Genomic DNA, 25,106 nt, shown 5'->3' with positions numbered 1-25,106 from the left:
CCACATAACTGGGGCTGGCAGAAGAAGCTCCTGCTTTTGCAGGCTCAAGATTTCTGGAATTTCTGAAGTGGGATGGAAATGTAGAAAAATAGGAGTAGGAGTAGGCCATTCGGCCCTTCGAGCCTGCTCCGCCATTCAATATGATCAGGGCTGATCCTCTATCTCAATACCATAGTCCCGCTCTCTCCCCAAACCCCTTGATGCCTTGGGAGATCTGGGATCTGACATAAATTGCAACCCCAACTCCAACCACCCACCCCCCGCTCCCATCACAGTTGTGCCCTTTATACTTTTAACATTCCATACTATCCCATCACTCCTAGTTTAAACACTTCAGATCTTTACCTTTGCACTGTGTTCCTGGGTTTGCCGGATTGGTATCCATGATTCCCTGGAAACAGCTACAGGAGTAATTCCCTGGGGTATTCGTGCAGGCAGCAAAATCAGAGCACGTGTTGTTCCCAGTCTGACACTCATCAACATCTGAAACAAGAATTAGATTTTAAAAAAACAATCACTTGGAGCAAAAGTTACTTTAACCCAATGAATTAAAGTCTTGTTAAACCCAGGCAATATCCTACCTTCACATGTTCTTCCAGGTGTATTGGGGCTTGTGTCTGTGAACCCAGCATTACACTGACAGGTGTAAGTTGCATTCAATCTTATACAAGTTCCATTACCTGAACAGTCATTCAGCCCTGGCTGGCAGCTGTCTCTTTCTGTAGTAAGAGCAGATCTGTGTTAGAAAATGGATTCAATCTGAATCAAAGTACTTCAGGTAATAAGTTTCAATAAAGCCCAATTCTGCCCAAGACTTTAGTGCGGCTCCCCAACCTGGTATGGGCTGATAGCGCCGTTCTTGCACTTCTAGAATACAAGAGAAAGCTTGTTATCTGATTCTTCTCTCGCCTCCCTCTTATAATCTATCTAACTCTCTTTGTCTATCTCTTGCAACTTTTCTGTTAATGTAAGAGCAGGAGTAGGTCTCTCGTTCCATCGAATGTGCCCTTCATTTTGTCTATCTCTTTAATCCCAATATACTGCCTTTTCTCTATACCCCTTAATATCCTCGTACCCCAAACAAATACCTAAAACCTTTTTAAACAGCTCAAATGGATTTGCCTCTGTGGTCTTCTGGTGCAGTGCATCCATATTCTCACTTTCTTTTCTGTGAAGAATTTCTTTCCTGGATTCACTTTTAACCAGTTTAGCTTCAATTTTAAGCTATATCCTTTGGTTTCATTAATGCCATTTTTCCTGAGTTATCACAGCTCTGCTGCCAAAGCTATGGTGGATGAGTGGGAGACACTCCATGGAAATTCTGTCTCCTTGTCTTTATTTCTTGCCTTTCTTCTTTATCAGTGCTAATATAGTGACTCTGAGCTTTTCCCTAATTTCCTCCTAAACGCCAAAGAACTATCTCACACGCTGTTCTTTGTCTTCACAACCCCAACTGTGTTGAAATCATGACTCATACTTTCTTCAACTCAAACTCATTTTTCCCAGGACCCAAAACTTTGGGGCCTAAAAATTGGTTTGCCCCCGAAAGCAGGTGCGGGAATCGCAATGCACGATCAACCCATACCCAGCACGCAAACATCATGCTGCCTGCCCAGTTCCATGATTCTGACATTCAGCCCAGCACCGAATGTGCTGGCGAGTGGCTGAAACCTCAGCAAGGGGACCAAGTTCATGCGAAGCTAGCACCAATTACAGCTAGCCTGCACTACTTAAAGGCAGTCTGCACCTCTTAAAGGGGAGGTACCTTCTGCCTGCAACAGATCACTGAACTGGCTGGGGAAGGCAGTGGAAAAGAACAATTAAGGATGGCACAACAGGGGAGAGAGCATGCACCAAAGTTCTATGATGCAGCAATGGAGGCCTTGGTGCAGGTGGTTAATAGAAGGAGAGGTATCCTCTACACGCAAGGAGTCAGGAGACCCTCCCAGCAACAGAGCAAAGTGCACTGGGAGCAGATATCCACTGTGGTGAATGCCAGCAGTGTAGCCCCAAGGACATGGACGCAGTGCAGGAAGAAGTTTAATGACCTCATACGAGTGGCCAAGGTCAATTAATTCATCTTCAAATGCCATATTCCATGATATGCACCATTAGCCTCACACACTGCTCAATGCACCAGATCCCCATCACTCACCTACCAACAATCTCTACCAAACTCAACTCATACCACACAATCATAGTTTGACCTCACCCTCACACACTTACTACAGTTGCAAGCCTCACACCCACATCTCACAGCTTGCACATACTGTCAGCTATTCAAACATGACAGGCATATCACCCAAACACATTGCACCACACTCACTGACACACTTCCCTTTCTCTTGCAGGACAAGATGGTGCATAACTAGCGCCAACAAAACCTAACCAGTGGGGAACAGGCTCACCTGCATCACTTCACTCCCATGGAGGAGAAGGCACTGGCTATTCTTGGGAAAGGCATGGCTGAGCCCATGGCCAACGGGGGTCTGTAAGAATCCTCATTCATTATCCTCCTTCTCACATCCAACTTCGCCCTCATCCCACAATCTCTTCTGATCTACAAGCTGCACATGGTGTAAGCATATACCTCTTGTGTTCCCCCCTCCCCTCACCACAACCCTACCCTTGTGCCTTTTTCATTTCAGAGACCCAAGATAGCCAACCTGCCCAGCCAGTGGTTCAAGAAGAAGATGGAGAGAAGAGTGATGAAGAAGACCGTCACGCGATCTGACACTCGCAGCCACCAGCTCAGATACTGGCACTGCACAGAGTTTAGAGGGTAGCTTAGAGGCACATGTGGAGAGTCACCAGGCATGAGTGGGCTGCAGCCAGGGCCGTGAGAAAGGGTAGCACAGGTGCCAGCTCCTCAGAGGGTGAGGTCACACATGAGTTCTGCTGCAGGGGACTCAGATGAGGACTTCGATGGGGTGGCCTACAGAAGAATGCTGATGGGTATGCACAACAAAATGCTTGGTGCATTGGCAGGCCTGTCAGAAAGCCTAAGTGTAATGTCGAGGAGCACAGAGCAGTGCGACACCAACCTTGCACAGGGCTTTGCGCAGAGCTTGAAGCCCATGATTTCTAGCATGGAAGGGGTGGGCAGATCCATTAGTGCACTTGTGGACCCAACCATCATACAGCGTCTGATGGCTAATGTCTCAGCTTCCATTGTAGCACCAGCACAGGATACCCTACGTCTGAGTGCTGCACTGGAAGCTAAGACTTCTGTTATGCAAGCTCAAACTGCTCTCATGCAGGCACAGCTTGCTGCCACACAGGCTCAGACTGCTGCCATCGTGGCTAGGTTTATCAATGTGGAAAAGGGCTTGCAGGGTGTCACAGTAATCCAACAATCTGTCCTCCAACAGATGGCTAGGAATGCTGAGGTGCCGCCCCGGGGAGTGGTAGTAGCTCCGTGGAACAAGAACCTGCTGTCCTCTCTCAGGATGACAGCATTCATCCTCCCACCACTGCCATTCCACCAGTGCCCTTGCTGTTGCCTGTCACCCAGGCAGCCCAGACTACTGCCGCCCATGCTGAGGTGGTGCAGTCTCCAGCCAGGCCTTCTAGGCCCAGAGCTGCTCCAGGTCGTCCTGCAAGTTCATTTGCAGTCTCCCCTACTGAAAGTCAGCAGCCTTCCACCAGCCATGCTGCAACCACTGGGGTAGCACTTAATATGAGCATTAGGACAGGCAAAGGCACACTGAAGACACTAAGGGAATGCACAAGGGTAATTAGTTCATTTTGTTATGTAATATTGTATGGATTGATGGATGTAGTTGGATTGAAATGTTTCATTTGTAGTCATTTTTATTTCAGCGTTGTCCAAGTGACGCTGTGATGGTCAGTAACAGAGGGAAGGTAAGGTGTGGAACTATTGTTGAATGGGGAATTGGGGTTACGTTCACTCATACCGCAGTCGGATGAGTCAATCACGGACAGCCCGGACAGAAAGCGGTTGTCTGGGTTGCCTCCTCCATTCCACTTCCTCCACTTCCGCTTCCTCCTCTTCCTCTGCTTCTTCCTCCTCCTCTTCCTCCTCCTCCTCAGCTGGTCACCATATACCTGATGGCACGGGCTGTGCCCTCATGATGGCGATGTTGTGGAGCATGCAGCAGACCATGACGAATCTTGAGATGCGTTTTGATCAGTACTGCTCAACGATGGTGGCGCCCAGCACGTGAGTGTAAAAGACAAGGCTGAAGCGTTCAAAACCATCTTCAGCCAGAAGTGCCGAGTGGATGATCCATATCAGCCTCCTCCTGAGGTCCCTACCATTACAGAAGAAAGTCCAGCCAATTCGATTCACTCCACGTGATATCAATAAACAGCTGAACACACTGGATATAGCAAAGGCTATGGGCCCTGACAACATCCCAGCAGGAGTGCTCCAGAACTAGCCAAGCTGTTCCAGTACAGCTACAACACTGGCATCTACCTGACAATGTGGGAAATAGCCCAGATATGTCCAGTCCACAAAAAGCAAGACAAATCCAATCTGGCCAATTACCGCCCCATCAATCTACTCTCAATCATCAGCAAAGCGATAGAAGGTGTCATCAACAGTGCTATCAAGTGGCACTTACTCACCAATAACCTTCTCACCAATGTTCAGTTTGGGTTCTGCCAGGACCACTCGGCTCCAGACCTCACTACAGCCTTGGTCCAAGCATGGACAAAAGAGCAGACATCAAGGCAGCATTTGACTGAGTGTGGCATCAAGGAGCCCCAGTAAAACTGAAGTCAATGGGAATCAGGGGGGAAATGCTCTACTGGCTGGAGTCATGCATAGCACAAAGGAAGATGGCTGTGGTTGTTGGAGGCCAATCATCTCAGCCCCAGAACATCACTGTAGGAGTTCCTCAGGGCAGTGTCCTAGGCCCAATCATCTTCAGCTGTTTCATCAATGACCTTCCCTCCATCATAAGGTCAGAAGTGGGGATGTTTGCTGATGAATGCACAATGTTCAGTTCCATTTGCAACTCCTCAGATAATGAAGCAGTCCATGCCCGTATGCAGCAAGACCTGGATGACATTCAGGCTTGGGCTGATAAGTGGCAAGTAACATTCGTGCCACACAATTGCTAAGCAATAACCATCTACAACAAGAGAGAATCTAACCACCACCCCTTGACATTCAACAGCATTACCATTGCCAAATCCCCCACCAACAACATCCTGGGGGGTCACCATTGACCAGAAACTTAACTGGACCAGCCACATAAATACTGTGGCTACAAGAGCAGGTCAGAGGTTAGGTATTCAGCGGTGAGTGTCTCACCTCCTGATTCCCCAAAACCTTTACAAGGTACACATAAGGAGTATGATGGAATACTCTCCATTTGCCTGGATGAGTGCAGCGCCAACAACACTCAAGAAGCTCGACACCATCCAAGACAAAGCAGCCCGCTTAATTAGCACCCCGTCCACTACCTTAAACATTCACTCCCTCCACCACCGGCACACTGTGGCTGCAGTGTGTACCATCTACAAGATGCACTGCAGCAACTCACCAAGGCTTCTTTGACAGCACCTCCCAAACCCATGACCTCTACCACCTAGAAGGACAAGGGCAGCAGGCACATAGAAACATCACCACCTGCAAGTTCCCTTCCGAGTCACATACCATTCTGACCTGGTAATATATCGCCATTCCTTCATAATTGCTGGGTCAAAATCCTGGAACTCCCTCCTTAACAGCACTGTGGGAGTACCTTCACCACATGGACTGCAGCAGTTCAAGAAGGCGGCTCACCACCACCTTCTCAAGGGCAATTAGGGATGGGCCAAAAATGCTGGCCTTGCCAGCAATGCCCACATCCCATGAACAAGTAAAAAGAAAAGGATACCGGGCATTCTCCATCATGGTGTTCTGTGCATGGTCGCATATCAACTGCCCATTCAGCGAGTGTTAACCTTTGCAGTTGCAGTACATCTCAGCATTAAGATGCGGTGCTTGCAAAGCCACATGTCCATGGCGCCCTGCACCACAGGGAAGCTCACTATCCTGGTAAATCCACGTGCATGCTCCGCCGGCTTCTCTCTGGTCAGAGAGAAGACAATGAAGTCCCCTCTCCTGGCATAAACAGCAAACTGGGAGCTGTTACATATTTCGCCTGCTCTAGCTTGGAAGAATCCTAGTGCAAAGAAATTGCATGCTGATTGATGTTACGTCACAATCTGCCAGCTCTACATACTTCTGGCACTCGCTCCCAGCGCCGACACTAACGCCCTCACCCAGATGGTGTACGGCGTGGCCCGCACCAGAAGTGTGCGCGTGCGGCTCGGGCGCCATTTTTGACCAAAAGCGGCACCCATAGCTCCCAATCAACAGGCGCCACGCAATAGAATTTTTAGCCCTGTGACTTCTTATTTCCCTCAGTCTTCACTTTCTACTATAATCTTACAACCAAGCTTGTCATCGCCTAACTATTAGCTCGTAGTTTACATTATCTTCCCTGCTGTTCTGTTCAGATTTGGTGCTGCACTAAACGATGGACCTTGGCCCTTTACCTAGGTTTCTCAGCTTCATTTGAAAAAATAAGTAAAATTTAAAGTGATTTTTCTTCCCTTAAGATGCTACAACTGTAAATGTACACCTTTAAAAAAACATTCCAAGGCACTTCATAGTGGCGTAATCTGACAAAAATGGACTCTGAGACAAAGAAGGAGATATTAGGAGGGGTGACCAAAAGCTTCATCAAAGAGGTGGGTTTCATGGAGTGTCTTAAAAGAGATGGGGGAGGCAGAAGGCAGGGGAAGGATTGAGGGGGGAATTCCAGAGCATGGCGCCTCAACAGGCGAAGGCACAGATGCCAATGGTGGGGAGAAGAGAGAAGGGGGTGGACAAAAGGCCAGAGTCAAAGGAATGGAGAGTTATGTTATCTTGTACTGCTTGTATATATCTCCTAGCATCTATGGTTGAAAGCCTTGTTGTCAAATATCTTACCTGTTATAGTAGTGTTTTCAAAATCTACATCAAACTTTTGACTCGTGTTTAAAGAATTAGCAAATGTACTGCTGGTTTCGGCCGTGGTGACATTCTCCTCTGTTGAGAAGGTAATGTCAAAATCTACCTTCAGACTCCCTGGCGTAATACCAGTTATGATGATTCTCATTCTTCCACGGTTGAATAAATCTATGAATTTTTGTAGTAGTCTGTTTATCAACTGAAACAAAACAAAAATAATCAGTTATTAACATCTGGACCTGAATTTTCCCCTGCTCTCCCGCTCCCTCCCAACCGTAATTTTTCTTCCCCTGCCTGACAGATTTGCCACTGGACACCGCCTACCCCACCGGCCACATGCGAGATGCACGTTCGGCTTCAGGACTCAGTGCCTGATAATATGGGAAGAGAGCAGTCGGTGTGCTTCAGTACACTGAGTGTTCACCATCACCTCATTCACCCCACACAAATAGTGGTTTGTCATTCTCTTAATTCTACAAGAATATACTCACATTGGAGTCTCCTTTTATTAATTAATTGTTACTTCTTTCCTTTCACATATTGGAAAGAAGTAACAATTAATTATGAGAAAAGACTTACATCTTGAATGAAATTATTTGTGAATTCCTTGAATTTCTGACTTTGTCTGTCCGTATATTCAGGTAGGAAAATCTGGTTTTTAATTACTGTTTGTACGTGCAACACTTTGGAACCTTTGGAGAATAAAAAGACAACAGATATTTGTTAAGTAAAACCCAAATCGTACGTTTCATGAAATATCCCCGTCGACCTAGTTACCAAACGGTTATACGGACACAGTGACCAAGACAGTACACTATGGTTTCTTGGGGTCAGGCTTAAGAAAATTTGAAAAAGCCGTGATTGGAGTGTGGGGGTGGGAGGGGGGGGCAGGAAGGTTTTATACTAAGGGAATGAGAAGGACAGTCCCTTAGCCTGGAGCTGGAAACTCAAATGCAAGAGATCAGTTTTTGCAGCTCTCAAATAGCGCGAGTTCATAAGAACATAAGAAATTGGAGCAGGAGTAGGCCATTCGACCCTTCGAGCCTGCTCCACCATTCAATAAGATCATAGCTGATCTTCTACCTCATCTCCACTTTCCTGCACTATCCCCATATCCCTTGATTCACTTAATATCCAAAAATCTATCGATCTCTGTCTTGAATATACTCAATGACTGAGTCTCCACAACCCACATATCAGTCCTAAATGGCCGACCCCTTATTCTGAGACTGTGACCCCTGGTTCTAGACTCCCCAGCCAGGGGAAACATCCTCCCTGCATCTACTCTGTAAGAATTTTGTATGTTTCAATGAGATCACCTCTCATTCCTCTAAATTCTAGAGAATATAGGCCCAGTCTACTCACCATATTGCCAGGGAACAACCTCATATATACTCCCTGTACGTGTGGTGGGCGGTGCGGTGGGTGGGGGGGGGCGGGGAGTAGGTGAACGTGGGAGGAAGATCCATCCATGCTCCACTCAACAGAATTCAAAGGAGAACTTTGATCGGGACGGAATTCTAGAGGGATCAATTACCTTACTCTGACTCTAATCCCTGCAACAACACTAAAATATCCTTAATCAAAGTCACAAATAACATCCTCTGGTAATATGACCATGGTGCATTATCCCTCCATGTCCTGCTCAACCTCTCTGCAACCTTTGATATGGTTGACCACAATATTCTCTTCCAACGCCTCTACTCTGTTGTCCAGCTCAGTGGGACTGCCCTCTCTTTGTTCGACTTTTAACTATCTGACCATAGATAGTCCATCTGCAGCAATGGCTTCTATTCCCACCCCCACACACCAATACCTTTGGAGTCCCCTGAGGATCTATCCTTGGCCCCTCCTCTTTCTCATCTAGATGGTCCCCATGGTGACACCACCTGCAGATGTGCAATCAGCTTCCACATCTACACTGACGACACGCAACTCTACCTCTCCACCACCTCTCTCTACCCCCTCCACTGCCTCTGTGTTGTCAGACTCATCCAGTGCTGGCTGAGCCACAATTTTCTCCGGTTAAACATTTGGAAGATCCAATGATTTCAGTCCTTCCACAACATCTGTACCTACGCCTCCTATTCCATCCCTCTCCACGGCTACCATCTCAGATTGAAGTTGATTGGTCACAACCACAGAATCCTATTTGACCCTAAGTGGAGCTTCTGATACCATATCCTCTCCATCACAAGTACTGTCTATTCTATCTCAATATCGTCCGTCTCTGCCTCTGCCTCAGCCCATCTATTACCAAATCCCTTATTCATGCCTTTGTCACCTCCAGACATGACTATTCCAATGCTCTACTGGACGGCGCCCCATCGCCCATCCTCAATTTCATCCAGTTAAGCATGGGGAAGACCAAAACCACTTTCAAGACTGCTACAAACTTTGTATCCTTGCCACCGAATACATTCTCTTTCCTGGCCAGTGGAGGGATTGGGGATACCTTAGGCAAAGCAGCTCTGGGCCGTTTCGCATTCTGGCAGGTGTTTTGGGGCAGGAGCTGCTGAAGCCACCCTGCAGATATGATGCATCCAACCTGGTTATGCAAAAGCCCCTGTCCTCGTAATCTGGCTTTGGGCTAGTTCGAACCAGGGTTCCGTTCCACCATACTTGCGCCACCAGTGTAGAACCCCCCCACCCCCCGCCCCAGGAATTACACAACCAAAGCAACCAAAATGTGGCATATGACAGAATTTTATATTAAGTTTGAAAGTGATTTAGTAAAATCCAAAACCAGGGTATTAAATCCAAACAAAGCAAACTAGGTAGGTATGAGGGGCGAGTTGGCTATGGTAGATTGGGAAACTACATTAAAAGGTATGATGGTAGACAAGCAATGGCTAGCATTTAAAGAATTAATACATAATTTACAACAAATATACATTCCTTTAAGGCACAAAAACCCCACAGGAAAAGTGGTCCAATCGTGGCTAACAAGAGAAGTTAAAGATAGTATTAGATCAAAGGAAGAGGCTTATAATGCTGACAAAAAAGCAGTAAGCCTGAGGATTGGGAGGATCTTAGAATTTAGCAAAGGAGGACCAAGAAATTGATAAAGAAAGGGAAAATAGAATATGAGAGTAAACTAGCGAGAGACATGAAAACAGACTGTAAAAGCTTCTATAGGTATATAAAAAGGAAAAGATTAGTGAAAGTAAATGTGGGTCCCTTACAGGCTGAGACAGGAGAAATTATAATGGGGAATAAGGAAATGGCAGAGAAATTAAACAAATACTTTGGGCTGGATTTTGTCAATGGGGATGTGATGGAGGCGGGACTCCCACTTTTTGGGTTGTAGTCCCGCCTCCATCGATTTGTGGCCAACCCACGCAATTTTCCCTTGATTGATCTTGTTGAGCCCGCTGGGCGGGCTCAGCAGGCCAATTAAGGGACACCCGGTTACAGGTGACGTCAGGGATTGACATTTCATCTGTCAAGAGCTTTTGACAGATGAAATATCAGCGTTTGACAGCTCTGTAAAGCTGTCAAACACTGACAATCTGACTTCTAACTTGAGTCCTTCTCCACACTCAGTTAGAAATCTCTCCAGAACAGAAAGCATAATGCTGCAACTTTTGACAGCTCGCAGCCATTCTGCTTTCTGTGCCGGTGAGATGAGGGACTCCTGAGATCTGAAGAAAGGAAGCCTGCATTAGTAAGTAAAGGTAAGTAAAACTTATTTAAATACTTTACACACACCAAACGCACTTATCTCTGCACTCATGCACCCATCACTCACCTGAACACCAGACATCTCAAACCCTCCAAGCCCTTCAGCCCGACGGTCTGCCTCGCTAACTTGGCATGGTTTGGTGTGTGTAAAGTGTTTAAATAAGTTTTACTTGCCTTTACTTACTAATGCAGGCTTCCTTCCTTCAGGTCTCGGGAGTCCCTCATCTCACCGGCACAGAAAGCAGAATGGCCGTGAGCTGTCAACCGGGTGGCCCTTAATTGGCCTGCTGAGCCCGCTGCAACTACCTGTTAACAGGCAGTTAATTGGCACTAATCCTCTTCCCGCCTCAGGGAGGTGGCTCCCAGCACAGGTCGGGTACCCGCCTCCTGGGAAACGGGCATGGAGGCGGGTTTGGGGCGGGAAGGGTTCGTGCCCCCCGATTCTGCAATTTTAGCACCCCACACGCCTCCATTCCCGCCTCCACGGCCCTGGGAAATTCGAGCCCTTTGTGTCTGTCTTCACGGAAGAAGATGCAAAAAACTTTCCGGAAATAGTGGACAATCAAGGGTCTAGCGGGAATGAGAAAATGAAAGAAATTAGTATTAGTAAAAAAAATAGTACTGGAGAAATTAATGGGACTGAAAGCCAATAAATCCCCTGGACCTGATGGCCTACATCCTAGGATTTTGAAAGAGGTGGCTATAGAGATAGTGGATGCATTGGTTGTCCTCTTCCAAAATTCCATAGATTCTAGAACAGTTCCCATGGATTGGAAGGTAGCAAATGTAACCCCACTATTTAAGAAAGGAGGGAGAGAAAAAACAGGGAACTACAGACCAGTTAGCCTGACATCAGTAGTAGGGAAAATGCTAGAATCTATTATTAAGGATATGGTAACAGGGCACTTAGAAAATAATAATAGGATTGGGCAGAGTCAACACTGATTTATGAAAGGGAAATCGTGTTTCACAAATCTGTTAGAGTTTTTTGAGGTTGTAACTAGCTGAATAGATAAGGGGGAACCAGTGGATGTGGTGTATTTGGATTTTCAGAAGGCATTCAATAAGGTGCCACACAAGAGGTTATTAAACAAAATTAGGGTTCATGGGATTGGGGGTAATATACTAGCATGGACTGAGGATTGGTTAACGGACAGAAAACAGAGAGTAGGAATAAACGGGTCATTTTTGGGTTGGCAGGCTGTAACTAGTGGGGTACCACAAGGGTCAGTGCTTGAACCTCAGCTATTTAGAACTTATATCAATGACTTAGATGAGGGGACTGAGTGTAATGTGTCCAAGTTTGCTGATGAATTAAAGCTAGGTGGGAAACTATGCTGTGAGGAGGATGCAAAGGGATATAGACAGGTTAAGTGAGTGGGCAAGAATGTGGCAGATGGAATATAATGTGGAGAAATGTGAAGTTATCAACTTTGATAGGAAAAATAGAAAAGTATATTATTTTTTAAATGGTGAGAGATTGGGAAGTGTTGGTGTTCAGAGAGACCTGGGTGTCCTTGTACACAAATCACTGAAAGTTAACATGCAGGTACAGCAAGCAATTAAGAAAGCAAATGGTATGTTGGACTTTATTACAAGCGGGTTTGAGTATAAGAGTAAAGTTGTCTTACTGCAATTATAAAGGGCCCTGGTGAGACCACACCTGGAGTATAGCATACATTTTTGGTCTCCTTACCTAAGGAAGGATATACTTGCCATAGAGGGAGTGCAACAAAGGTTAACCAGACTGATTCCTGGGATGGGGAGATTGTCCTATGAGGAGAGATTTAGTAGACTAGGCCTATATTCCCTGGAGAAGAATGAGAGGTGATCACATTGAAACATACAAAATTCTTACGGGCTTGATGGGGTAGATGCAGGGAGGATGTTTCCCCTGGCTGGGGAGTCTAGAACCAGGGGTCACAGCCTCAGAATAAGGGGTCAGCCATTTAGGACTGAGATGAGGAGACATTTCTTCACTCAGAGGGTGGTGAATCTTTGGAATTCTCTACCACAGAGGGCTGTGGAGGCTCAGTCGTTGAGTATATCAAGACAGAGCTCGATAGATTTTTGGATATTAAGGGAATCAAGGGATATGGGGATAGTGCAGGAAAGTGGAGATGAGGTAGAAGATCAGCCATGATCTTATTGAATGGCGGAGCAGGCTCGAAGGGCCGAATGGCCTACTCCTGCTCCTAATTCTTATGTTCTTATGTTCATCTGTGGCAAAGGAGGTTGTAGCTATGTGGGCAGTAATACTAACTTGATTATCATACATCAGCTGGCTTGACATTCGTTTTTTTGCAACAAATGTTTCCATTTTTAATGCAAAACTAATGTCAGTTGTTCATCAAAGACAGCATAATGTGATATCATCCAGCCAAACCGCAAATGGCCTTAATCGCTTCTCAAAGCTCACAAGCAAGTGCAGTCTGAATGAATGTGGAAGATCTGCTTTATAAATGACAGGTGGAGGATCAAGCCTCCTCGTGTAGAACATCAGCAATGTTGAAAAAAGTAAGAAGTCACACAACACCAGGTTATAGTCCAACAGTTCTATTTGAAATCACAAGCTTTCAGAGCGCTGCTCCTTCGTCAGGTGAAGTGGAGAGATGCATAAAGACACAGCTTATATAGTCAGAGAATAATGCCAGATGGTTACAGGTAATCTTTCTAACTGCCCTTTATCACACCTCGGCAGAGAGATAATCACAGCAATCAAAGGTGTGAATGGTGTCCAAACAGGTCTCGGGTAAGCATTCTCCAAGGCGGCCTTCGAGACACACGACAACGCAAAATCGTAGAGCAGAAACTGATAGCCAAGTTCCGCACTCATGAGGACGGCCTCAACCGGTATCTTAGGTTCATGTCACGCTACATGTAACCCCACCTGACGTAGGGTCATCCAGACTCGAGTCGTCATTGGCTTGTTCTCTCTACACAGGTGCGGCCGGACCTGCTGTGATTTCCAGCAAAAAAAATGTTTTTTTGTCTGTTTTTTGTTTTTCATACAGACCCCAGCATCTGCAACATTTGATCCCTTGTGACCCCACCTCATTGTTCTTTGATGTAATGTTTTCCTGACTGACCTGTTTGGACACCATTCACACCTTTGATTGCTGTGATTATCTCTCTGCCGAGGTGTGATAAAGGGCAGTTAGAAAGATTACCTGTAAACATCTGGCATTATTCTCTGACTATATAAGCTGTGTCTTTATGCATCTCTCCACTTCACCTGACGAAGGAGCAGCGCTCCGAAAGCTTGTGATTTCAAATAAAACTGTTGGACTATAACCTGGTGTTGTGTGACTTCTTACATTTGTCCACCCCAGTCCAACACCGGCATCTCCACACCTTGAAAAAAGTAGGAGAGAAGATGAGGCAGATGAAGAATAATAAGTTGGTTTTGAAAACAGAAAATGCTCAAAAAACTCAGCAGGTATGAAAGGTCATCAACCTTTCTCTCTCCACAGATGCTGCCTGACTTGCTGAGTACTTCCAGCATTTTCTGTTTTTATTTCAGATTTCCAGCATCCGCAGTATTTTGCTTTTGCAAATAATAAGTTGATACCACTCAACCTGGGATTTGAAAGCTTGAAAACTAGAATGAAAGGAGAACTGAGATAGATATGGAAGCTCCACACTTTTGAAATCTTAGCAAGGAATGTCAGACTAAGGAATGGTCCAATGAGCATTGATTTCCAATAGAGTGAGGCTGAAAGGGGGAGGAGGAGTATGTAGAATGGTCTACAGAGCAGGAACAGAGGAAAAGAAGCACAGACTGCAGTAGCATCAAAAAATAGAGAACGGCTAGAATAATCTGTCTGAACCAATGGCAAGTCCTCTTTTTTCACAGACGCTGATGTTTGGCAGGGATAAACCAGGAACAGTAGCCATGTTTTGTTATTCAAGCGCTATCTCTAAATACTTACGTGTCTTGATTGTTCTTTGTATTGACTGCTGTTGATTGCAAGTTACCACCAACACAAAAACTCGATATTCAATGTCAGGTATCAGTTGACTGAATACTGCAGTTTTCTTAGCAGTTGTAAATGTAGTCAAATTAATATCAGCCTTGAATAAAGTGACTTCATAATGAGCCTGGGTGATTACATTGTTAGTGTCCCAGGAAACTGAAATTTCTTTACTTTTCACTTTAATAAGATTCATACGAATGAACCTCACTGGTGCTGAAAAGGAATAACATTTGTTTAATAGCGAGCATCTGTTGATGTCTTACTTTAAAAGAGAGATTTGCATTTATTCAGCACCTTAACACATCCTGAAGGAACATATAAATAGCTTCACATTACTTTTGAGTACAGTGACTGTTGCTATGTAGGCAAATGTGGCAGCCATTATTGTGCACAGAAAGATTTCGCGGGGAGGTTTGCTAGTGCTGTTGGGGAGGGTTTAAACTAGTTTGGCAGGGGGATGGGCACCAGCATATAGGAGTAGAAAAGAGGAATAAGGTGCATAAAAGAGTGTGTTGGATAGTACTGGAGAAGATAGTACTAGGGGCAGTAGTAGTACCATATTAGATAGGAGCAGACTAAGAAAGACTACGAAAAATTCAAAAATGGGTTTAGAATGCATGTACATAAATGCACAAAGTGTGATGAATAAGGTTGGTGAGCTACAAGCAAAATTAGCTGTGTGGCAATATGATGTGGCAATAACAGAAACATGGCTTAGAAATGGTGAGGGCTGGGCACTTAATATTCAAGGGTACAAGGTGTTCAGAAAAGATAGGGAAGGAAAAATGGGAGGTGGGGTGGCAGTGCTGATTAAGGAAGACATTGAGTGTTGTAAAGGGAGGATGTTCTTGAGGGGACAAGGACAGAATTCATTTGGTTAGAGTTGAGGAGCAAAAAGGGTATGATCACGCTATTGGGGGTATCCTATAGGCCTCCAAATAGTGAGAGGGAGGTGGAGGAGTAAATCTGCAGGGGAATTGCAGAGATATGCAAGAGCTATAGGGGGAAAATTTGGTTGATTTGTGCCTCTAATTACCACCCTAAGAGGGCACTAATGGGGCGCAAAGCAACTAGCGCCTGGGCGCGACGCCGCTAACGCCTCCTGCGAAATTCAGTGGGAGGTCAGTGGCAGCGGTAACGGTTAGCGCCCCGCGGCGCTGCGCGGCCAGCGGTTACATTATCGCCATGTGCAGCGCCCTGCTCGCGCCCCAGCTGCGATCTTCGGTAGCGCCCCCAGACTTACCGTCAGACGCTATGTCCAACAGGGTCAGGGGAGCCTAACTGCAGCCGGGGCAGTGCTAATTAAAGGGAAGATGCCGGCCGGTCATTTTTGTTGTCAGCACCTGCCCGCTTTGTCGTCCCTGGCTCTCTGTGCAGCCCCACCACGGAGTGCTGGCTGCGCTCCGTGAGCCCGGCACTTCTCTTGAGTGCTGGGCTCTTTTGCTGACACTCCGATCCCTGGCGGCCCAGCTGGGCCCCCAGGTCACGCTGCGCTAGACCCCTCCCCTTTAATAAGGGGAGGAAGGCCTGCAGTAATGTGGCGCGACATGCCGCAGCACCCCAAGAGGGAGGCAGGGCGCTTCCAGTAGCGCATTGCCTCCCTCTTGGGGCACTACCAGTGAATTTCGGGTGTGGGGGCGCTTTCTTTTTCGGGGCGCTGCGAAGTTAGCACCCCAAAGGGGGCTCAACCCAATTTTTCCCCCAGAGTGTGGTGATATTGGGGGACTTTAATTACCCAAATATCGATTGGGATAATGCTAGGGTAAAGAGAAATGAGGGAGAGGAATTGCTGAAATGTGTTCAGGAGAATTTCCTTGACCAGTATGTTCTTGGCCTAACTAGGAAGGAGGCATTGCTGGATCTGGTGCTGGGGAATGAGGTGGGCCAGGTCGACCAAGTGTCTGTGGGAGAACACTTGGGTACAAGTGATCATCGTATCATAAGATTTAGATTAGCAATGGAGAGGAGCAAGGAACAATCTAGAGTGGAACTTCAAAACTGGAATAGGGCTAACTTCAATGGGATGCGAAAGGAGGATCTAGCCAGAGTAAAATGGAATCAAAGACTTACAGAAAAAATCTGTAATGGAACAATGGGAGCTCTTTAAGGAGGAGATGTTCCAAGTACAGGCTAGGTACATTCCAACAAGAGGGAAAGGTAAGGGAACCAAAGCAAGGGCTGACGAGGGAAATAAAGAAGATGATGAAATATTTAAAAAGTGTGTATGATGCATGTCAGGTGAATTCTTCAAGGGAGAACTAGACCAAATACAATGGCCCAGTAATTCCGGGCACAACGCGTGAGTAAGGACGGGGTACTCACGCGTGTGCCCGGAGGAATTGCCGGTTTTCAGCATGCACAGCGCATGCGCTGAAAACCGGCATTTCCTGTCCTCTGACCCAAGGGGTTAAGAGGCTGAACGCGTGCGCGGTATCGGGCAGCGCGTGCGACTTGGATTTCCTCTATTTTTAGAGAGTTGTGCGTGTGTAAAGGCCTCCGGTATTTACGCATTGAAAAACCACACGTAAGTACTTAGTTTTACAGGTAAGTGGTCTATTATACAATTGAGAATTTTTTTTTCCACAGGTTTGTTATTTTTAAAGAATTTACAGTAAGGTAAGTTTAGTTTTAGCCCCGATTTTTTATATAATTTTTTTTTCAAATTTTAAAATTATTGTTTAAAATAGTTTTTCAGAGTTCTTTATGGTTCATTTAAGTAGTGCAATGTTTTTTTTAATTTTCTTTCAGGTTTAAGTAGTGTTTTGGGGCCAGGAGTTTTCATGAGTTTGACAGCTCTTGCTGTCAAACTCATGAATGAACTTTTGCAACCTCCCATTGGTTGCCCTGTGCTCACGTGATCCCAGCCGGCTCATCGCACTAAGTACGCCGTTGGGTCACGCACGCACAGCACGGCAGGACCTCAAGTGGGCCAGTGAGAGGAAATGCAATGCGGGCCAGAATTAAAATGTCAGCGCGCCGGGTAAGTGAACATCGGGGGCTTGCACACGCGGCAAGCTCCCAATCCTAATTTCAGGGCCATTAAGTTGAGAGGGGATTTGAAGATGAAAATAAGATTGGCAAAGAGAGAATATGAGAGTAGAATGGCGGTTAACATAAAAAGGAACCCAAACATCTTCTACCAGCATGTAAACAGTAAGGTTAGTAAGAGGCGGGGTGGGACCTTTTAGAGACAAAGAAGGTGATATATGCTTAGAGGCGCAGGGCAAGGCTAGAATACTCAACGAGTACTTTGTATCGGTGTTTACTAAGGAGGTGGATGCTGACAAAATATCGGTAGAAGTGGAAAAAGTAGAAGCAATCGAAGGGGTGAAAATTGATACACAGGATGTACTAGAAAGGCTGGGTATGCTTAAAGTGCACAAGTCGCCTGGTCCAGATGGCTTGCATCCCAGGTTGCTAAGGGAATTGGGGGAGGAGATAGCGGAAGGGCTTGCCATAATTTTCCAATCTTCCCTAGATGCGGGGGAGGTGCCTGAGGATTGGAAAGTGACAAATGTGAAACCATTGTTCAAGAAAGGGTGCAAGGACAATCCTAGTAACTACAGGCCGGTCAGTTTAACATCAGTGGTGGGTAAAGTTTTAGAAACAATAATCAAGGAAAAAATTAACGGGCACTTGGAGAGGTTTAAGCTAATTAAAGAGAGCCAACATGGATTTGTAAAAGGCAGATCGTGTTTGACTAATCTAATTGCATTATTTGATGAAGTAACAGAGAGGATTGATGAAGGGAATGTTGTCGACATGAATTTACGGAAGGCGTTTGACAAAGTATCACATAGAAGGCTGGTTAACAAAATTGAGGCTCATGGTGGGTCAGTGGCAGCTTGGATAAGGAATTGGCTTAGGGACAGAAAACCGTGAGTTGTGGTAAATGGCTGTTTTTCAGACTGGAGGATGGTTGACAGTGGTGTTCCCCAAGGGTCAGTGCTAGGCCATTGCTTTTTTTAATATATATAAATGACCTGGATATTGGAATAGAGAGTAGAATTTCTAAATGTGCCGATGACACCAAACTTGTGGGTGTGGCAAAGAGTGATGATGATACCAATCGACTGCAACAGGACATAGAAAGGCTAGCAGAATGGGCAGACAAGTGGCAGATGGAATTTAATACAGAGAAGTGTGAGGTGATGCATTTTGGCAGGAGGAACAGGGAGAGGCAATATACACTTAATGGTGCAGTTTTAAAGAGTGTGCAGGGACAGAGGGACCTGGGAGTTAATGTGCATAGGTCCCTGAAGGTGGCAGGATATATTGAGAGTGTGGTTAACAAAGCATATGGGATCTTGGGCTTCATAAATAGAGGTATTGAGTACAAAAGTAGAGAAGTTATGCTGAACCTTTATAAAGCGCTGGTTAGGCCACAACTGGAGTATTGCATCCAGTTCTGGTCACCACACTTTAGGAAGGATGTGAAGGCCCTTGAGAGGGTGCAGAGGAGATTTACCAGAATGGTTCCGGGAATGAGGGATCTTAGCTACAAGGACAGGTTGGAGAAGCTGAATTTGTTTTCATTAGAGCAAAGGAGGTTTGATAGAGGTGTACAAGATTATGACGGGTTTGGATAGGCTAGGTGTGGAAAGGCTGTTTCCACTAGTTGATGGTACAAGGACTAGGGGACACAGATTTAAGGTTTTGGGCAAGAGATACAGGGGAATGTGAGGAACAACTTTTTTACGTAGCGAGTGGTGATGACCTGAAATTCGCTGCCGATGGAAGTGGTGAAAACAGAGACACTTCATGGTTTCAAGGGGAGACTGGATGGGCACTTGAGGGAAATAAACTTGCAGGGCTACGGGGACAGAGCGGGGGAATGGGACTGACTGGATTGCTCTACAGAGAGCCGGCACGGACTCGATGGGCTGAATGGCCTCCTTCTGTGCCGTAAATTTCTGAGATTCTATGGGGGAAAAATTCGGTTGCTTTGCGCCACCCGTTAGCGCCCCGAGGGGCAAGTATTCTGTGGCCATTGTCTCACCTGCTGACTCTTCAACGCCGTTCCACCATCTACAAGGCACAAGTTAGGAGTGTGATGAAACACTCTCCACTTGCCTGGATGAGTGCAGCTCCAACAACACTCAAGAAGCTCGACACCTTCCAGGTCAAAGCAGCCCGCTTGATTGGCACCCCATCCACCACCTTAAACATTCAGGGAGTAAAATTCGTTTGCTTTGCACCTCCCATTAGCGCACCGAGGGGGCGCTAAGGGATCGCAAAGCAACGAGCACTCGGGCGCGGTGCCGCTAACACCTCCCGCGAAATTCAGTGGGAGGTTAGCGGCAGCGGTAGCTGGTAGCGCTGCGCCTCTGGCGATGACATCACCGCCATTCGCAGCACCCGGCTCGCGCCCCAGCCACAAACTTGGGTCATGCCCCCTGACGTACCGCTAGACATTATGTCCGACAAGGTCAGGGGAGCGTATGTGCGACCGGGGCAGCGATATTTAAAGGGGAGGTGCCGGGCAGCCATTTCTTTTGCTGGCCGCCTGCCAGCACCTGACCCCTCTTCCCTCCTGCCGCAGGGTGCCAGCCGTGATCCGTCAGACCGGCACTCCTCTTGTGTGCCGGGCTCTTTTGCCAGCACCCCACTCCCTGGTGGCCTAGCAGATCTCCAGTGTGCGCTGTGCAAGGCCCTCCACTTTAATAAGGGGAGGGAGGCCTGCAGTACCGTGGAGCGATGTGCCGGCATGCATGGCAGTGTTGCACGTAGCGGCGCGATATTGAGCTGGAGCGCCCCAAGAGGGAGGGGGGAACGCTTCCAGTAGCTCTCCGCCTCCTGCTTGGGGCGCTATCATCCAATTACTGCCGCGGGGGTGCTAACTTTTTGGGTGCACTAAAAGTAGCGCCCCAACTGAGTTATCGCCCCTAGGGGGGGCGCAACCCAATTTTTCCCTTTAATTGACACCTCATCCACCACTTTAAACATTCACTCCCTCCAGCGTACCGTGGCTGCAGTGTGTCCCATCTACAAGATGCACTGCAGCAACTCGCCAAGGCTTCTTCGGCAGCACCTCCCAAACCCACAACCTCTTCCACCTAGAAGGACAAGGGCAGCAGGCGCATGGAAACACCACCACCTCCAAGTTCCCCTCCAAGTCACACACCATCCTGACTTGGAAGTATATCGCCGATCCTTTATCGTCGCTGGGTCAAAATCCTGGAACTCCCTCCCTAACAGCACTGTGGGAGCATCTTCACCACACGGACTGCAGCGGTTCAAGAAGGCAGCTCACCACCACCTTCTCAAGGGATGGGCAATAAATGATGGCCTTGCCAGCAACACCCACATCACAGGGACGAATAAAAAAAATCAGTTATCTGTGAGTGAACTTAAGGCATTATTTCAATTTTGGGGTTCAGTAACAAACAAAATCCATTATCATGGTTACCTCTGTAGCCCTCCCTTAGAATACTGACCTGTCGTTAAGTTAAAGGCATTACAAGATCGAAATTAACATGAACGTTATAGAGAAAACAAACATCTTCATGATCAAACCAACTTTGCTCTATGATTAATTGAGAGTAATTATAGAATGCGGCTGTTGCAGCAAACATTATTAAAGTTACTTACCACAGGATGCAGGAGAGGTAGCGGTGGTGGTGGCAGTAACGGTGGTGGTAGATGTAGTAGTTGGGATTGAGGTGGTTGGTGTGGTGGTTGTGGCAGCTGGTGTGGTTGTGGCTGCTGGAGTTGTTGTGGCTGCTGATGTGGTTGTGGCTGCTGGAGTTGTTGTGGTTGCTGGTGTGGTTGTGGCTGTTGGTGTGGTTGTGGCTGCTGGAGTGGTTGTGGTGGTGGCTGCTGCTGAGGTTGTGGCTGCTGGTGTTGTTGTGGCTGCTGGTGTGATTGTGTCTGCTGGGGTGGTTGTGGCTGCTTGGGTTGTTGTGGCTGCTGGAATTGTTGTGGCTGCTGGGGTGGTTGTGGCTGCTGGTGTTGTTGCGGCTGCTCTTGTGGATGCTGGAGTTGTTGTGGCTGCTGGTGTTGTTGTGGCAGCTGGTGTGGCTGTGACTGCTGATGTGGTTATGGCTTCTGGTGTTGTTGGGGCTGCTGGAGTGGTTGTCGCTGCTGGTGTGGTTGTCGCTTTTGGTGTGGTTGTGGCTGCTGGTGTGGTTGTGGCTGCTGGTGTGGTTGTGGCTGCTGGAGTTGTGGCTTCTGGTGTTGTTGTGGCTGCTGGTGTGGTTGTGGCTGCTGGATTTTTTGTGGCTGCTGGAACTGTTGTGGCTACTGGTGTGGTTGTGGCTGCTGGAGTGATTGTGGCTGTTGGTGTGGTTGTGGCTGCTGGTGTTGTTGTGGCTGCTGGAGTGATTGTGGCTGCTGGTGTGGTTGTGGCTGCTGGGTCGGTTGTTGCTGCTGGAGTGATTGCAGCTTCTGGGGTTGCTGTGGCTGCTGGTGTTGTTGTGGCTGCTGGGGTTGCTGTGGCTGCTGGGGTTGTTGTGGCTGCTGGAGTTGTTGTGGCTGCTGGTGTGGTTGTGGCTGCTGGAGATTTTGTAGCTGCTGGGATTGTTGTGGCTGCAGTTGTGGTTGTGGCTTCTGGTGTTGTTGTAGCTGCAGGAGAGTTTGTGGCTGCTGCCGTTGTTCTGGCTGCCGCTGTAGTTGTGGCTGCTGGTGTGGTTGTGGCTGCTGGTGTGGTTGTGGCTGCTGGTGCAGTTGTGGCTGCTGGTGTTGTTGTGGCTGCTGGAGTGTTTGTGGCTGCTGGCATTGTTCTGCTTGCTGGTGTGGTTGTGGCTGCTGGTGTGGTTGTGGCTGCATGGGTTGCTGTGGCTGCTGGAATTGTTGTGGCTGCTGGGGTGGTTGTGGCTGCTGGTGTTGTTGCGGCTGCTGCTGTTGTGGATGCTGGAGTTGTTGTGGCTGCTGGTGTTGTGGCAGCTGGTGTTGTTGTGACTGCTGATGTGGTTGTGGCTTCTTGTGTTGTTGTGGCTGCTGGAGTGGTTGTCGCTTTTGGTGTGGTTGTGGCTGCTGGTGTGGTTGTTGCTGCTGGTGTGGTTGTGGCTGCTGGAGTTGTTGCAGCTTCTGGTGTTGTTGTGGCTGCTGGTGCTGTTGTGACTGCTGGAGTGGTTGTGGCTGCTGGCATGGTTATCGCTTTTGGTCTGGTTGTGGCTACTGGTGTGGTTGTTGCTGCCGGTGTGGTTGTGGCTGCTGGAGTTGTTGTGGCTGCTGGAGTTGTTGTGGCTGCTGGTGTTGTTGTGGCTGCTGGTGTGGTTGTGCCTGCTGGAGTTATTGTGGCTGCTGGAATTGTTGTGGCTACTGGTGTGGTTGTGGCTGCTGGAGTGATTGTGGCTACTGGTGTGGTTGTGGCTGCTTGTGTTGTTGTGGCTGCTGGAGTGATTGTGGCTGCTGGAGTTATTGTGGCTGCTGCAACTGTTGTGGCTACTGGTGTGGTTGTGGCTGCTGGAGTGATTGTGGCTGCTGGTGTGGTTGCGGCTGCTTGTGTTGTTGTGGCTGCTGGAGTGATTGTGGCTGCTGGTGTGGTTGTGGCTGCTGGGGCGGTTGTGGCTGCTGGAGTGATTGCAACTTCTGGGGTTGTTGTGTCAGCTGGTGTTGTTGTGGCTGCTGGGGTTGCTGTGGCTGCTGGGGTTGTGGCTGCTGGAGATTTTGTAGCTGCTGGGATTGTTGTGGCTGCAGTTGTGGTTGTGGCTTCTGGTGTTGTTGTAGCTGCTGGAGAGTTTGTGGCTGCTGGCGTTGTTCTGGCTGCCGGTGTAGTTGTGGCTGCTGGTGTGGTTGTGGCTGCTGGTGTGGTTGTGGCTGCTGGTGTGGTTGTGGCTGCTGGTGTTGTTGTGGCTGCTGGAGTGTTTGTGGCTGCTGGTGTTGTTCTGGCTGCTGGTGTGGTTGTGGCTGCTGGTGTGGTTGTGGCTGCTGGTGTTGTTGTGGCTGCTGGAGTGTTTGTGGCTGCTGGCATTGTTCTGGCTGCTGGTGTGGTTGTGGCTGCTGGTGAGGTTGCGGCTGCTGGGGTTGTTGTGGCTGCTAGAGTTGTTGTGGCTGCTGTTGTTGTCGTGGCTGCTGGCATTGTTGTGGCTGCTGGGGCGGTTGTGGCTGCTGGAGTGATTGCAGCTTCTGGGGTTGTTGTGGCAGCTGGTGTTGTTGTGGCTGCTGGGCTTGTTGTGGCTGCTGGGGTTGTTGTGGCTGCTGGAGTTGTTGTGGCTGCTGGTGTGGTTGTGGCTGCTGGAGATTTTGTAGCTGCTGGGATTGTTGTGGCTGCAGTTGTGGTTGTGGCTTCTGGTGTTGTTGTAGCTGCTGGAGAGTTTGTGGCTGCTGGCATTGTTCTGGCTGCCGCTGTAGTTGTGGCTGCTGGTGTGGTTGTGGCTGCTGGTGTGGTTGTGGCTGCTGGTGCGGTTGTGGCTGCTGGTGTTGTTGTGGCTGCTGGAGTGTTTGTGGCTGCTGGCATTGTTCTGGCTGCTGGTGTGGTTGTGGCTGCTGGTGTGGTTGTGGCTGCATGGGTTGCTGTGGCTGCTGGAATTGTTGTGGCTTCTGGGGTGGTTGTGGCTGCTGGTGTTGTTGCGGCTGCTGTTGTTGTGGATGCTGGAGTTGTTGTGGCTGCTGGTGTTGTTGTGGCAGCTGGTGTGGCTGTGACTGCTGATGTGGTTGTGGCTTCTTGTGTTGTTGTGGCTGCTGGAGTGGTTGCAGCTTCTGGTGTTGTTGTGGCTGCTGGTGCTGTTGTGTCTGCTGGAGTGGTTGTTGCTGCTGGTGTGGTTGTGGCTGCTGGAGTTGTTGCAGCTTCTGGTGTTGTTGTGGCTGCTGGTGCTGTTGTGGCTGCTGGAGTGGTTGTGGCTGCTGGCATGGTTGTCGCTTTTGGTCTGGTTGTGGCTACTGGTGTGGTTGTTGCTGCCGGTGTGGTTGTGGCTGCTGGAGTTGTTGTGGCTGCTGGTGTTGTTGTGGCTGCTGGTGTGGTTGTGCCTGCTGGAGTTATTGTGGCTGCTGGAATTGTTGTGGCTACTGGTGTGGTTGTGGCTGCTGGAGTGATTGTGGCTACTGGTGTGGTTGTGGCTGCTTGTGCTGTTGTGGCTGCTGGAGTGATTGTGGCTGCTGGAGTTATTGTGGCTGCTAGAATTGTTGTGGCTGCTGGGTTTGCTGTGGCTGCTGGGGTTGTTGTGGCTGCTGGTGTTGTTGTGGCTGCTGGTGTTGTTGTGGCTGCTGGAGTTGTTGTAGCTGCTGGTGTGATTGTGGCTGCTGGGGCGATTGTGGCTGCTGGTGTTGTTGTGGCTGCTGGGTTTGCTGTGGCTGCTGGGGTTGTTGTGGCTGCTGGAGTTGTTGTGGCTGCTGGTGTGGTTGTGGCTGTTGGTGTGGTTGTGGCTGCTGATGTGGTTGTGGCTGCTGGTGTGGTTGTGGCTGCCGGGATTGTTGTGGCTGCAGTCATGGTTGTGGCTTCTGGTGTTGTTGCGGCTGCTGGAGTGTTTGTGGCTGCTGGCGTTGTTCTGGCTGCTGGTGTGTTTGTGGCTGCTGGTGTGGTTGTGGCTGCT

The 25,106-nt window shown here is 48.1% G+C and overlaps 2 protein-coding genes across 2 annotated transcripts in view; both read right to left on the bottom strand.

The window, feature by feature from the left end:
* The window catches only part of LOC147107863 (uncharacterized), a 308,464-nt gene that overhangs the window by 115,939 nt on the left and 167,419 nt on the right, over positions 1 to 25,106 (bottom strand). The window contains 1 exon segment of the mRNA XM_086006083.1: positions 346 to 483. Coding sequence (XP_085862209.1) covers positions 346 to 483 — 138 coding nt within the window.
* On the bottom strand, positions 14,724 to 24,084 carry LOC147107865 (uncharacterized). The gene is made up of 3 exons (XM_086007376.1): positions 24,044 to 24,084; positions 21,226 to 23,166; positions 14,724 to 14,847 (listed from the first exon to the last, which is right to left on the bottom strand). The coding sequence occupies exons 1-3, from the start codon at positions 24,082 to 24,084 to the stop codon at positions 14,814 to 14,816; spliced, it is 2,016 nt and encodes a 671-aa protein (XP_085863502.1). The 3' UTR covers positions 14,724 to 14,813.

Source organism: Somniosus microcephalus, chromosome 14, assembly GCF_052327205.1.
Source record: "Somniosus microcephalus isolate GS21.2 chromosome 14, FLI_Smic_1.0, whole genome shotgun sequence".
Taxonomy (NCBI): Eukaryota; Metazoa; Chordata; class Chondrichthyes; order Squaliformes; family Somniosidae; genus Somniosus; species Somniosus microcephalus.
This window is presented reverse-complemented; position numbering and strand designations above follow the sequence as displayed.